This window comes from Numenius arquata, chromosome 1, assembly GCF_964106895.1.
Source record: "Numenius arquata chromosome 1, bNumArq3.hap1.1, whole genome shotgun sequence".
NCBI classification, from domain to species: domain Eukaryota; kingdom Metazoa; phylum Chordata; class Aves; order Charadriiformes; family Scolopacidae; genus Numenius; species Numenius arquata.
Window position 1 is genome coordinate 18,129,546 of NC_133576.1, and position 16,645 is coordinate 18,146,190.

The following is a 16,645-nucleotide window of genomic DNA, read 5'->3' on the forward strand; positions in this document are numbered from 1 at the left end:
TTAGCACTTCTTTTTGACTCCCACTGTAACATAGAGGGTAGATGTGATAGCATGGTAAGCACAACCTGCCCTATGACTTGCAGTAATTTAAGAGGGAAGAAAAGACATCACCAAAGAAAGATCCAGACAACCTAAATCCCACCTAACTTCAGATGTCTAGTAAGAGAGTGGGATGCCTCTGAGGAGGATCTACATGTTAAAGAGGAAGCCACCTTATGTCAGCAAGCAGGAAATACAGAATTTTGTTTAAGTCTCTCTGGGAAATAAACTAGGACAAGCTGTAGCAAGCTACCTTCAAGGAAAAAACCAACCAAACAATTAAAGACAAATAATCTTACTTTCATGTAACCCTCTATACTGTATTTTCTAGCTTCTCTTGATGATGAAAGAAATCTTTTCAGCCAGTACAACCACAACACAAACACTTGGTCCATTTATTTGTTTTCAGAAATTGCATTTCATGACCTCAGTTGTGAGGTGGACATTCTGCCATCCGTTGTCTTGTGATACAAGAATAATCTGTTGGAATTCCAACTTCGTTACTTGCCCAACTCAGAATAAAGATGCTTTCGAGGGATTTTCAAATAAATTCTTTCTTGCCTATGCCTTTAAAATATTTTTATTTGAAAGACAGCAACTTTTTTTAGGCATATCAACATTCTTAACAGACTATGCCCAGCAAATAAAATAGCATAAATTAAAATTCCCCTCCGTACATCTTCCATATCATGGGGCAATTTTAGAAATTTCATCTATAATAGAAATTTACCACAAAAGGAGTACAAATATCTGGAATATCCAGTAGGTAAACCCCTCAATAGTGGTGTTCAGCTGAAGGCAGTAACTCAACTAAGACCTCCACAGGAAGAGATGTACTGTGAGGGCCCAGGCTCAGCTCCATCCCTTCCAGTGCCCTTTCTCATAGCAGTCTTTCAGGATTACTGAGACTTCTTCCTTCAGTTGCAATGCATATTTAGTTTTACTAACACTAATCTGAAATATGCTTTCTGTTTTTAATGGATATAGATTAAATAGATATTTCTCAGAGAAACTTGCTAAAGAAATCGTAGTACAAAACTATACAATTTTTAAAACTTCCTTTGCCAATTTCTCTCTAGCGATCACTAGTCCAGAACTGATTTAATAAGCTGTAGCTCCCTATTACTTTAGGCCCGGTAAGGACAATGCAGAGGCAAAGGTGTAGTTCTCAGCAATTCCAACTTCTATGTGTCTACATAAAGCAATATAAAAAAAAAAATAATTTATTACTCATATGCTGTCATCTCTCTCACCTGTTTTCAGGTCACTCAAGCACTTCTTTGAAGATCCATTTCCATCTTTTGCACTATCTCCTTCACAAGGCTCCTTACACATGTTGGTTTAAAATTATTCTTTATTGGACTAAGTACAGTAACTTTTCTTATTTTTAGGGCACAAAGCTGAAAAAAGCCTCGATTTAAACTCAGGGTGCCACTTCAATGGTCCAACTCCGATTTCCAGCTTTCATTCTGCAGCTCATTTCCCACTATTTGTTTAAAAGCCAAACAAAATTAAAAACAAGCAAGAAAACTGTTGTTTGAGAATAATGAAGTCTGCAGCTCTGATGTAAAAGGGACCAGGAGTTAAGCTTCTGAAAACTTCTTCGGACAGAGTTTGAACAACCTGTCACTGGTTCCTGTCATAAGATATTGTTTAATTTTTCTTTTAAATCTTAGAAAATTCCACTCCTCTCTTTGCCCAGTCAGTAAACTTAGTTGTGTTTAAAGGTCAAATATGTGTGCTAAAAATTTAATTTAAATAAAATTCAACATTGAACAATTCAATATTTTTGAAGGTTAGGGACAGAACAAAGCCTATCCATTATTTTCAATGCATAGTGCCCTCTGAAACTCCTTCAAGTGTAACCATTTTTGATAGATATTACTTTTGAAATCCACAGCACACAAACTACAAAATTTAAATAGACATTTGTCCATGCAAAAACTCCTTGCTTATAAAACAACCTCAAATCCTTATTTCAGTTTAGATTATGGATCACTCACTTATTTGCACTAGGATAAAGCTTGATTTGGATCTGATATAAATATGGTCTCCAGGGGATTGTTCCCTTGGCTTTAGTCTCAGAGCTAGTTGGTTGTTGTTTTTTCCAGACTGGCCTGTCTTTTTCTGGGCTGATGCAACTCCACCTGGACGGAGCTGATGAGACAGTGACTGCATCTTGCCCAGAAGAGCTAGTCTTTCCGATCCTGCCTCTTCTCCTGTCCAAGGAAATAGGTCCAAGGCAACTCCACCCGGGCTGCGCTACGAAGAAAACTGTTCCTTGGCCAAAGAATCTGTCAGATTCTGCATAAGCCTTCAAAAAGCACCAGCTAATGCAAACACCAAAGAGAAATATGGTCTTCGGACATAGCTGTGTATAAGGTAGTTATATTTTAGAGCTGATCAGCTGAATAAAATTATGGACTTTCTTTAACAACAGCACCTCAATAGGGAAAGGTCAACAAGACACTAAGAGCTTAAGCAGGTGGGAATTCAGATGCTGTTGGTCTGGCTCTGCCCACAAATTATAAATAGATTGAAGTGATCAGTATTAAAGACTGTGGACCTCAGTGCAACAAGTTTCTTAAGAACATGTTCATTGGCGGGCAGTGCTTAGCATTACCACTGCCATTACCTATTGAACAGCAGGCAGCGTTTAGCATAACCACTCCCTTAATACACTTCTCAACTACAAATACCAATGCATTTTTATAGAATCAAAAATCAAAGGCATAATGAAAACCAGTATCTTCAACTACAACAGCACTTGCTTCTGAGAGAAGAGTGAAAATGCTATACTTTACAATCCATGATGATATCATTCATTACTGAACGCACAGATAATCTACTACATGGATTGATGTGTACCCAGATTGCAGTGAGGTTCTCACACTGTAGCAGTCATTTGAAGTCTGTTCCTTACATGTGATCAGTACGTACTACATCAGAACACATACTTTTGTTTTTTTCAGTACATATCTTTTAGATTGATTTGCTGTGTGGCAATTCATCTGGGATCTTTTGAAATACTTTGGGACAATAGAGATCTGATTTAAAAGAATATGATGAAATAAATGATGGTAAGAAAGTATCGTTTCTACAGTGTTAAAATAAGGCAGTTTTGAATTAATGTTAAAAAAAACCAAACGCAGTCTTAAATTGATATTTGCTTTTTCTTTATCTGTAGAACAAAATAAGTAGTAAAATCTAAAATCTTCCTTTTGTGATCAGTATTATCTTACTTGCAGTTGAAAGAGCAAGACTTCAGCTCAGTATTATGTAACATTGGCTTAGATGTTTTCATAGCTCATTTTGGTTTACCTCCTTCTCTTATTCAGCACATGGTTATTTTTTAAGGAGAAAAGTGCTTAAATAGTAGTATTCAGACAGCTAGCAGAGTTTGCGAGCTATACTAACAGTAAATTTGACACCAGCATGTATTTTCAACTCTTAAGTTGTAAACTGAGTCTCAGAATCACCAACATATGTAGGTGTTTCAAGACTGTTGCCTTTTCTATTGTAAATTTGAAAAGTTATCACCCAGTCCTTCTATGCAGTAGTCCTCACTTCTGAAAAAATCTCTTACCACTAATAACCGAGTGCATGTGAACCTTTTCGTTTGCACAGAGCACTATAAAGTAGACCAATTTGATAAAATCCAGGGGAAAAAAGCACAGTCAATTACTAGAGGTAGAGTATGTTATCCAGGGAAAAAGCCTGAATACAAAGGACTCATCCAGTTTAGAGGATAAGTACATATATAGATATGAAGACAGTATCCAAATATATAAAAAACAAAACCAAAACAAACAAAACCCTGAGGGAAAGCAGTTTTGCTCCATATCTATGAAGAACAGAACTAAGTGACATAAACTGTAGCAAGGAAGATAGCTGGAAAACTGATAAAGGCAGTGAAGCTGTAGAAAAAAGTGCCTGAGGAGTAAACACAAGGAGGTCAAAATTATTTCAGGAAGACCATTTCAGCCCTGTGTTTCTTTGTAGAAATGAATATTTCAGGTTTTTCTCCTGCACCTCTAAGTATGCACCATAAAGCCTCAAGAAGGGCTACCCTCCCCAGTGCTATGCTTGAATATCCTACTTCCTACCTCTAATATATAGATATTGAAAATCCAGTAAAGCATGATCTCTTCAGTATATAGATAAGCATAAGAGAACTGCCAGGTAGAGGCAAGATTAATTTGTCATGTCAGAACTGAAAAATATCTCACTGAAATTGCTTGAGTAAGGGCAAGAAAGAGCATCCAGAAAACTGCAAACTATTGAACCTAACCTCAGTTGCCAGAAACAGATGGTCACACCTATGTACATGACAAACAAAAAGGTGATTTGGAATAGTCAGCACAAGTTTACCAAGGCCAGACTGTGTCCAACCAACTCTGATGCCTTCTGTAATGCTATTACTGGCTTTGCGTACAAGGGGAAAGTGGTAAGTGCCATTTACTTCGACTTAGACACAATCTCCATGGGTATCCTTCCAGCCAAAGTGGAGAAATGCAGACTGGATGCGTAGGTTACAAGGTAGACGGAAAACTGGGCTTGAAGAATACCAGTGAGTGGTTAAAAATCCGAAGTACCCATTAATAGTCTTTCTGGTTCTCGAGCAACATCCATAGTAATTCCTAAACTCAGTTCAGTGAGGGAGAATGTTTTGTGATTTGTGTACACTTGTGAAAGAACTGGGTTGGGCAAATAAAAGAAGATGAGTTGTTCATAATGATCTGCTTTCAAATTGAAGGGAGACAAACTAGATTGAGACACCCATTCAGAAACAGGTAGCCATCAAGCTATCTTCCTAAATCATCTTTACAGAGTAGCAGTGCAATTAGTGAGACAGATACTGCTGCACTCCTGATGCACCAGTGAGTTTGAATGGTTTGTTCCTCTGTCTGTAAAGGATCTAAAATAAGATATCCCTGAAGAGAAACAACTATTTCATCAGAAGGTAATGCAATAATCTATTTCTAGCAGAATCATCCAGAAATAGAAAAGTACAATCTGCCCATCACATTGAGACTGCACATGTAGGGACTATTGCCATGACAGCACAAGATATTTAACAATTCTTAAATGTATACAAGCTTGGAAAAATGTAGTTGCTACCTTACTACTGTCTAATTGGATTTAATTTTATTCATAAATCCCCCATTACGCTGTGTAAAGTTGAAACAGGACTCTCTAAAATAATAAGCATCAAAAGATGAAAATCGAATGGGATCATCCCTTCTCTGAAGTCACAATGGCTTTTCACTTACAACATTGCAACCATCATATGATCACTCAAAATATATGAGTTCTCTGCTCAGAGTCTTCTTCTAACATGCAAGATATACAGGACTTCAAATTGTGCAAGGATTAATGGCGTTGGATGTGCACTGGGCAATGGTGCTTGCAATATTCTGTGTTTTAACTTTTGAATAAGTTCCCCACTTTTCAGAGCAGACAGCTGATAAAGCAATTAAATATCTGAAGTGTATATAAGAATATTTATCACATGCTAAACTCAGGAAGAATAAGCAAACTTCGTCAGTTAACAAAACCAGTAATCGAATATGAAATGCTGTTTTGCTTTGAGAACTGCAATTTGGTCTTGTCAATGCCTTCAAGTCTATCAGCAAAGCTTTTAGCCAGTTATTCCATTTCAGTTTAGAAACTTATCAACACAAATGAAAAAAAAATAAAAATATTAAGAAATTCCTCAGTGTTTCCAGAGCAGTCAAAATAAAGTGATTTCACTTATGCTTTTGGTGTCCAAGCTGAACATTCTCACACATGTCTATGACACTAGCTGGATACAGCCGAGTCCTATAAGGTTTGATTCCAACTGCATATAGTTTTTCCAGCTGGAAAACGTATCTCATCTTGCACCATTAGACAAGATGGATCTCAAGACTGATGATCTGGCATCTTATAAAAAAAAAAGTAACATATTAAGAAAAATCACAGGACACCCTTTTTAGCTTCTTCTATATTGTTCCACTCTTCTATATTGCAGAGATGAAAGGAAAGCTTCCACAAAGTTCAAGCAAGTGTCTGAAGAAAGAAGCAACAGACTTCCAGTAAGTCTTCAATTTAAGAGGGTAAAAATTGAGATAACTAGTAAGATAAATACTTGATGATTTTAGAAAGTAGCATCAAATTCCAAAATTTGGCAGAAACTCTTTTTTTTTCAGCACTATGAACACCTTGAGAAGCACAGGCCTTGATAACTCATCTTAACAAAACTAAAATATGAAGTAAATTGTTCTAAGTCAATGGATTAGAGAGAAAAATGGAAAACATATATTTAGGGTAAGTATACAAGATGTAAAATAAAAGCTATGGGTGTGATTAAGGGAGTACAAATATAAGTCATGATTACTAACACAAGTTAGTTTTTGCTTCTGACTAAATGTTTCATCTGTTCTCCCACCTATTTCCCTTCCTACCCAGGATATGACAGACAATATAGAGTTTATGTTCTGTGAGTATATTTCCAAATTATATGTCCATTGCATCAACTGCTCCAGTTTTACCACATTGCCTTTTATCTACAGAGACGAAAGAAAGCAGCAAGGAATAATCTCTACTTGTAACCCATCTTTCTATGTCTGTATTTACTTTTTTTTTTTTTATTCTCCATCCAATGTTTTATTGAAAGAAAAAGAGAAATGCCAATGACGAAAACACATCAGTTACACAAAAGGAAGGGTTATGCTAATTTTGGCACAGGACAAGGGCATGTACACCTATGCACAGACCCATCAGCTAGGCAATCTGTGTATGATTGACTTTGCATTTTTACTTGTACTTCACTCAGGCATGTGTCCAATTGTTCGTGGAAAATTTATGGTATGTAGAAAGTTATGTCTCTCTCATCACTGATCTTGCAACACAGTGTGCAGTAGACTGCATTAATTCCCAAGGAATGTTCTCTGACTTAAGAATATACTAAATACTAATAAATAAATATTGCTTCATGACTTCACAGCATTTTAAAATGAGGTGGTCTTTTCTGTGCCAGTTTTGTTTTATAACTGACAAACATTTTAACAATACAAAAGCAAATTAATGAAAAAAAAATCTAGAAAAGCCAGCTTACGGAAAAAATATTCACAATGCCTGAGATTTCTACACTGAAATAGGGCATAACTAAGAGTATCCATTTCCTTTTTTTGGTGGAGGATGTGTAATTTTTCTTCAGCCTTAGCATATGACATCCATTGCTAATTTCTGTAAGTATTTCCAAGTGGAAAGAGAACACAATAAACATCTGTTACATTATTGAGAAACTCTGCTTTCTAAGAATTCATTACTGCATATTAACAACACACAAATGCTTTTATGAACTGCTATTTTGACCATGTTACTAAAATTGGAAGAGTACAGGGGGATTGATAGAAGCCTGGAAGATTAAAACAAATAATTTTTGATGCACTGCATTTACCGGAAATGAACTAGATCCCACAACAATTTTGTGTGTGTGTGCATATGCCTCTGTGTGCTAGAGAGTCTGTGTGAAATCATCCTCATGACTTGCTTTACTTGCGTGCAAGTTTAGTCTAATTATAAGTCTTCCATTAGAGCAAAAATCACAAATCTGTCCAAAATTCAAAACAAGTTCTTTAGCTCAAAAAGTTTGCATCAGTGTTTCAATCCTTTAAAAAATCTTATTTATGATGTTTATACAAAGACTTGATAAACAGACAACATAAATTAACTACTCCACCATCCCCAACTGAGTCACAGCAGATTTATCACCTATTAAAGAGCACTGAATAATCAACGTGAGCAGGGAGACATTTTAATTAGGATTGCCAGATTTTGCCTTCTTCATAATTAAAACAAAAAGCAGGAAGAAATGCTGAAAAAGAAGCATTATTTATGCTTGTGATTTTGTCATAGCATAACTGAAGGCTGGTTCTCATCAGTACAGGGGCAAATAATGGACAACCAATGCGGAGCAATTTCATAGTTGTGTTCACAACAGTAAATAGCTGTTGATTGATAAACTTTATGACAAAGGAAGAAGACCTATTGATTCCAGTTAAACGTGCACCCCCTCACTTTTACCTGAGACATCAAGCTAAGAGAAGGCATGGTTCTCAAACCTGACTGCAGCCATTTCCCTAACTGTGTAACAAGCTATGCTTCAGCGTACACTGTGCTATAAATAAAATCTGTGCCCTGCCATTTAATCCAACCACTTCAGTGCTTGTGTGAGCCAGAGATAATGGAACTCTGCCAAAATTTCCAGGTCAGACAGTACAGTTTTCTTCCTATTATTTGTGTCCCAAAGCTCAATTTCTTACCAGCTTTCAGACTATTGCGCCCATTCCTTTATTTTCAGCATATACTTGTGCATGTTGTACAGACACATTGAGATTAAAAAAAAAAAAAAGTGATAAATGATAAGGTCTGAAGTCTTGCATTTTTCTCACTGTGCATTTTTCTTGTTCATGTATAGGCTTGAACCGTGGTAATGAGGGAATCAAAACTACCAGAAAATATTTTCACTTCAAAATCACAAAACAACCTTCTGGGACATTTCAAGTTTACATATTTGTATTTTTGAACCAACCACAACTTTATGTGTTCTAAAATTATTCCAGACTTTTACATCTTAGAAAGAAAAATTAAAGTGAATAATTAATATAAACCAGAGGCAAGCAGCTGACAAAAGGAGGAAAAATTTTTCCTTATGGATGTTCAAAAATAGTGTTATACCATGTACATTGCCAGTCCTCCTAAATTGGCCAGGTTCCCAAAGTATTAATTATGTAAACTCATATCAAGCACCCTGTGGACATTTATAGATTCATAAACTAATGCCACAACTGCTGGTGATAGGAAAGAATATTACAATCTCCTACTGCTTTATTGAATTGTGCTTTTCCTGAGCAGATTTCGAGAATAATGCAAAAAAACTTAGAACTACACAAAAATTCAGAAACAACCCTACAAAAGAAAGTCCCTCACACTTTGAGAATCCATTTTGCCATTGACTCTCCAGCTTGAATGATAGCACTGAATTAAAATCCCTTACTAAGTACAGACAGTAACACTCTAGTGTTAGCACACTGCGCACACACACAATAAATAAAAATCAAATCACACAGAGAGCTTTAGGTACTTCAGTAAAACCCATCATAATAAAGTGGATTTATTCACATGGAGCCCCGCTGCCTTGACATATTTGTTCAAGGTAAACAGGACTTGTGTAAAAAACATGGCTACAATTAGACTAAGAAAAAATTGTGAATTCACTTGCTTCATTTCTTTTTCTTCCAGAAAACACTAAATAATATTAAATCATTACAGAGTGGTGGTTCTCAGCAACAACTCTAAAGTATTTTACAAAACAGAGGTTAGATTTTGTCTACCAGCCTCTGAGCCACTGCAGCAAATGCTCCCCTTAGACTGGGAGAATACTAGCTTTCTTCTAATAAAAAAGCATTGTCTACCTCCCTGCCTTTAGATCTAGTATAGGCAGTAGCTACTGCCTCAACTCTTTACCAGTATTTTATTCAGCAACTCTGAAATGGGGAAGACTCTGATGTGACTCTTAATGTGACCATCCTTACGTAACCTCACCCGGACAGCTTCACGTTCTGATGACATCACTTTGGTTAAGCGATGAGTGCAAAAATATTTAATTCTAGTGACCATAATTACAATCAGAACTTCACTTGGTGAAATTCACTTGGTCGTTCAAAAATTGACCTATTTTTTCTTCACCTTGACATGACACACACTGGTTTGCTCAAGTGGGGAGGCACATTGATTTAGCCAGAGTATAATGGCCTATGATTGGTATGCTTTGAGGGACAGCTGTGCTGGAGAAGTTGGCCGAGGCCTTGCCCACACAGAAGTTTGATCCATGATACTGCCAATAGTCATTTTCACAAATGCTCTCCTCATAGCAAAACAAGACAAATATATATTTCATAAAGCAAACTTGCATTACATACATATTGGCCTGTATTTTAGAAAACCCAATTTCTAACTAGGGGCATTTGAATTAAGACCTGCCAGGCAAGCTTGAGTGGCACCTGGCCAGGTTCTGGCTGCCCTCTTCCACTTGGGAGCAAGCTATGGACTGGGCTGTTTTGCTAATGGCACCTGTTTTAGGTCACCACCTTTCCAGAACGCCAATACTTGCGTCTCTTCACACCAAGATTAACGTGACATTGCTGCACAACACATGCGAGTAAGTCTCCAACTATCTCCTGCAAAACGCAGTAGTCAAGAACACTCCACAGCAACAAACTTATCCTGCTTACCAACAATTTCAAGTCTGCGCTTGAATTTCCCCAAGGAAAAGAAATCCACTAGGAGCTATATGAACAGTTCTGACTATGGCAGGTCACTGCTAGCCATTTTTACCCCCTGGAGCAGACAGAGCTTTCTGTTTGCACATGTAATGTGTAGCGCACACCCGTTAAGTCCAAACACTCCAAAAAAGCCTCAGACATATTGACAACTCACAGTACCACCAGTCAACAGATATACAGACTACACTATCCATATACAGTAGGTCTGGCCAAAAGGCAGCAGCAGGATTTAGCCTACAGCTCTTCCTTCAAGTGAGTTATGTAGCTTGTCCTGCTGGAATGGCTAGAATCAAAAGATTATATGCAGGAGGACCAAAAAATAATTTTCAGAAAGAGATACTTGGGAACATTAAAATTAAAATGAAGAGGTGAAAGGTTATACAGATTACCAAGCAGTGAGATCATTTTAGAGGCATTCATATGCTATGGAATTTAATCCTGGTGGAATCCACCCATATGTATCATCAGACTGTCACACCACTGCCTGTGCCAGTATAAAAATGGAATTCTGGTATTACAGATTATCTTTGAACTTGGAAGCCTGATGCTCAATACTGGCTTTTGATATGTTTTTGTGCAATCCTAGGACACAACTGTCTGCATGATAAGATAATTTTGATTAAATGAGCTGCTATAATGGTAACATTCTTATGGGTTGTTTTCATTTTCATCAAAGAATAAGCCAAATTTGCTGTGACATATCTACTGACTGAAAACCCTAGCCACTCAATTATACCAGATAAAGGATCCCTTTGAATTTTCTCACAGGACTTTATTGTCATTCATGTGCCATTAAACATAAAAGAAGTATTTCACACAAATCAAATTAATTTTGTACTTACCCTTCCATACTCTAAAAAAAAAAAAAATGTTCAATAGTTTCATCCAAACTGGCCTTCTTTCATTAGAATATGCTTTTTAAAGGTTAATGTATTGTGTGTTTTGAAAAATACTTCCCAGAAAGATGTTTTGTAAACCATGCAGAAAGTAACAAATAAACCACATGTCATTTCGCTCCTTTTGTGGTATTTTTATAAGCCAGCTTTGTTACACATTCAAAAAAAAAACAACTTTAAGGAGACTTTTCCCTGTCTTACAATTTCTGCCCTGCTATCCTACAGCTACCAAAGGGGTGCTGTTTGGAGGGGAGTGGCACAATAGTTTAAAGATTAAGGTTTGGATGTTTCAGTATAGTGACTGTGACATGTTGAAATAACTCAACATTGTTTTAACTGCTTGACACCAGTAAGTGAAAACACATGCTGAGTTTAACCTCTGGTTAGGAAGAAGTATTACATAACATAGCATAGCCAGAAAATTTAGCTATGAATAAAATTAGCCCATTCCTTTCACAAATGTCAATGGTAAGTTTGGAAGTATACTGTAAATACAGTGTTCACTCTCAAAGGGATGTCAGTTATAATTACTGTAAATACAAATCTTAGCTAGCAGTTATCTACAATATTTTCTAACGTTCCTGTGTACTTACAAAAAAAAAAAAAAAAAAAAAAAGAAAAGAAAATAAAAGAACCTTAGAGTAAAACTATTATTTCTCCCTCTTATCCCCACAGTTGACAATCACAGAAACAAGAAAGTTTTGGATCTAGTTTTCCCTACGTGAGTCTGTAAATCACGCTCTTTCATTCCCATAAGGAATGTCAAGTTTGAACTCTCTTTCCCTAAGAAGGCAGCAACCAGGAGGAAGGTGAATTAAGGTTTCCTGAGACCTTCCTGGAAAGCAGAACAGGACAGGCCTGAATCCTGAAAAGCAGAAAAAGGATGGGCCTGAATTCCAATCTACCTGATGACTAATTCAAATAGTAGGAAAACCACAGAGGTCAGAAGCATGGGGGGAAAAAGACCAAAATCAAAACAGAAAAACATTCAGACTCTTCTTTTAAAAAAATTTATAAAACTTTAAGTTTATAAGGCAGGATGAAGCCCAAATTCTTTACAGGTCTAACAAAGAAAAACATACACAAAAGCTATCAGAAACAGAGATTATAGTGGAAAAGTGCATTTCTATGCACATCTGTGTTGTAACTGGAAAGTCAACTGGCAAAATGAAAAACATGAAATGCTCTTGCACTAAGACCTTGTTCCACAACTGTTGCCTTCAACAACAGTTGCAGCAGGTCCAGCTGGAAAGATGACAGTGAAACACAGTTTACAAGGCGGTACAATCTTGTGTATTATTTCCTGTAACTTGTTTATTCTTGGTTCTGTGGCTTTGCCTTTTCATCTCCCTCTCAGATTCAGGATGCTCTGCTTACCGACTCCTTCTCTAAGTGAAGATCTTTCGTCTATACTCAATTCCTGACTAGAGAGACGACGCTGCATTCTTCAAGGATGAAATGTTTCTGTTACGCAGAATCATGAAAATTAGAGAAATTATGACAATTTCTAACTCTGACACCTATGTATTGCAACTGTTTCCACCCATCATTAAAATACTTCAAGTACAACAGTGCTGAACCAAAAAATTTTATGTTGGATAGCACTGGCATGGTGGCATAAGGGAAGAGACAAAAATAAGTGGAAAACCTCCAAGTCTCTTTTTTCTGATGAAAAAGAAAGCTTTGGACATAGTTTAAGAGACAGTGAATCAAATACTTGATAAAAGACCATCCCTCATCACACCATCATTTCCTGTCCCTCACATAATCTCTATAGGCACTGACTACACAACTTTCTTAGCAGCTGATCCCTCAAACAGAAACTCATGAAACACAAACATAATTGTTAAAAAGGCACAATACTCACCAACCTTCCCTTTCCAGTTGCATTGCCTTTACTTATGTCTGTAAAACCTTAATGTAGAAAGAGTCTGAATTATGACGCAGCTTATAACTGCCTCATCACTTGTCATCTGCTACAGTAAATGTGACAAAGAACTGCAAGGGGAAGGGTACTTAGGGCACTACACTAGGACCAGGTATAAGCAGAGGCCTATTTTCTATACAGGCAAAACTATTATGCTGCTTCTATGTACCCTGCATTATAAAATTTCCACTGGAAATTTAAACTGATATTTCCCCTATTTTGAATCCTTGAGTCATGTTAGTAGAGTTTCCAAATTATTCCTGCAACAGTGTCTTAATTTTTGAAGTCGAAAGAATTTGTTAATAAAGAAGAAATAACTCTTTGTCATTCTAGTCAAACATAGACTTGTGGAGGTGAAAGTATAAAAATACACTGAACAGCATATTTGCACACAATCTCTCAAATAGCTCTGGAAGCCGCCGACATCCAAAGGGTGTACTGGCTTTGTTCCTTCACAGCTGCAGGAGGCAAGATGTTCCACCTTGTATCACTGAAAGGAAATCCCAGCCCACAAGACCAGGGATCAGCGTGTTTCACCTCCTGGAGAGAAGACTTCAGCACTAGAATTTCTAAGCACTAGTAACAGCAAGATTTACACTGATAATCTGTGCACACGAGTACTTACATCACCAGAAAGTGAATTTGGCCAGACTGTTTTCCCTTAAGTTAGGAAATCGATTCCGCTGTTCCCCGTAGTGCAGGAGTGACTCTGGATCCTCAGTTACATAGTTCATGACTTGAAGAGTACAGCAATTCACTGGAATTTAAGCTTGTTTAGTAGGGCAGAGTAGCCCTCTTAACAGAATACTACCACTACATTTCCTCATTTTAAAAATACTTTAAGATCCAAATATACACTTCGCTTATGAAAAAATTCTGTACTCCCTATCAGAGAAGAGAGAGTTGTAGAAAAAGACAATCCTTTGAACATTTCTAGATAACAGCTAGGTACTAATACACCTGTTTTTTTCAATGCAGTCCAATGAAAATAATAACCTGAGAGGCAGCTGCAAACAAAAGAATTAGATTGATGTTTCAATACTGCAATGGGAGAATCTTTAAAAAGTTGTATCATTGAAAAGAAATTAAGTTTCCACCTGCAGCTATATGCATTTGGCAAACAGAACTTCACTTCTGCAATGTTATTTTAGGACAGGAAAAAAATGCATCCCAAAGTTAATCTCCCCCTGACTGCAGTGGGTCAGTAGCTTTGGCTGAATTTCAGAGTCATAAATTTACAGCCACTATCCTATGGTAGTGAGCAGAAAGTCCAGTGAAACCATTTAAAAAGACAAGCATTAGAAAAGTTCCTTCCCTCAAAGTAGGCAATACATACAAGGTTCCTCTCTGTTCGATATAATCCTCATAAACTGCTACAGTAGTTTTCTTACAGGTTGCTTTTTCGATAAAATTAAGGTCTAACAGTCTGCTTGAACTGAACAACGACTGTGTATCTATCTGTTACTCACAGGCTATACATTGTCCCACTATTAGCAGTATGCAGAAAACTCCACATTTGCTGCAGAAGATGAGCTTAAGGAAAAAAAAAAAAAAAAGAAATCTTTGAAAAAAGTCTCTTGGGAAGGGTTGGGGGGAGAAAAATTACCTCTTCTTGCTAAATAACTTTAGGTTCACCATCTATGGAACAGAATCTCCTAGGAAGCCCTCAAAGTGCTGATTTCTTAATAAACATTCTCATAAGGAACTAAATCACAGCTTCCTTTCTAAACGTTACTGGTTGCTGGAGACTGCAGATGTAAAATGCATTACAAAGCACAGTGGACTCAGGCAAGATCTTCTACAAAGTAAGAGCAATATGTGCAGTACAGAAACAGTTGTGAAAGTGCCGTTTTAATGCCAAGCTACTACAAAGTGGTTTACGATCTAGATATAGAAATATTCTTTTCATTTTATGCTATGACTGTTCTTCCTGCAGTAATAAAACACTAGTAAAATGCCAAAGTTACACAGGTCACATTAGCAATCATGAAAAGAGATTGCTGCCAGCTTTGCAAATCTACTGTACTTCAGGCTCCAGAGGAAAGGAATAGTTAAGCAAGTATTCACACAGGTTTGCGGAACTTTCTTCCTGTTGTGGAAATTTTAATAAATCGTATTCCTCTCCCTCAAAATGCATGCAACCTGAACTACAAAATTAAATTCCGATTCAGTTGTTAAGGATGGATATAAAGGGAAAGCATAAAAGTTCTTTCAAGACAAAACTGAAATTTTCCACCAACACCACAAGGTGCTTCTAAGTCACATTTTCTTTAAGATCTTAAACCAAAAACCTGCACAATGCTGTCTAAATCATTACAAAATCATTAAATACAGTTACTTTGTTTCATGGTACTTCTGACTAGAGTCACAAGATCCTGTGAAAACTTTTGAGCTTGTTTAATTCAAGAGCTTAAAAGTTACTCTCTTGTACCTGGACCTTGCCCTGTTGACTGATCTTCTTTCGTCTTTTCCATTATCTTTAATCATTCCTAACATGTTGAAAGCAAATTTCCATGGCAAAACACAAGCATTAAAAAACAAAAAGCCCCACAACCGAAAAACAAACAAAAACCCAGAAAGTTGTCATAGCTACTTGCCTCTTGGCAATTTCTGAGCATTTCCCAGGTTTAGTGCAATATATCCACAGAAAAGGAGAAAGACCAATCTTGACATCATGATCACAAGCCCAACCTCGCACTGGGAATGATTCTGACAGGTACTACACAAAAGCACTGCAGCTGCATTTAAGTGAACTGTTCTCTCTGTGACAAGAGGCAGCAACACTTTGACACAAGCTTCGTTTACACAGTGGGAGGAGACAGGATGACATCATTCACTCCCACTGGAAAAGGAGAATTAGCATTCAAAAAAAAAAAAAAAAAAAAAAAAAGACTATCAGGCTCCCCCTACAATAATATTCTGGGGCCCTTCCACCTCTCAGGATAAGAGATCACCATTTGATCACTTAAATTTCATGCAAATAAAACCAGGAATATCAAAACTTCTTTTAACTGAAAATTTATGTGAGAGACATTTTCATTGTTTTATCCAAGAAAGCTGGAATTAAAATGCAAAAATAACATTCACAGTACTCAGAAAACTGTTTGCTATATTGAACTCAGTATTTTTGCAATCTCAAGATTTTGCTTAAGATTAATTCGGGCTAGATGTGGCTTTCATCCAGGCAAAATAAACACTAGTTTCATTCGACATGACATTATAAACAGGTATGATAAATATTTATTCAGGAAAATATCTGTGTTTGAAAAAACAAAATGTCATTTTTTCACTTGTATCTGATTTTGGCAATTTAAAAATATTTCGTATTTTCCCCTTTCATACGTGTCTGGTGAGTCAATGGGCACAATGCACATTGAAAGCAGAAAGACAATGCATCTCTTTTCAGGGGCTAGTTCCTCTCACCAGTTACATAACTGTAAATTAAAAAGAAA

General features: G+C 36.8%; 1 protein-coding gene across 1 annotated transcript in view; it reads right to left on the reverse strand.

Annotated features, from left to right (window-relative positions):
- Positions 1-15,956, reverse strand: part of ABI3BP (ABI family member 3 binding protein) — a 163,858-nt gene extending 147,902 nt beyond the window's left edge. The window contains exon 1 of the mRNA XM_074163979.1: positions 15,791-15,956. Within this exon, the coding sequence (XP_074020080.1) occupies positions 15,791-15,869 (79 nt within the window). The 5' untranslated portion in view covers positions 15,870-15,956. The remainder of the gene's footprint in view (positions 1-15,790) is intronic.
- Between the last annotated feature and the right edge of the window lie 689 nt (positions 15,957-16,645).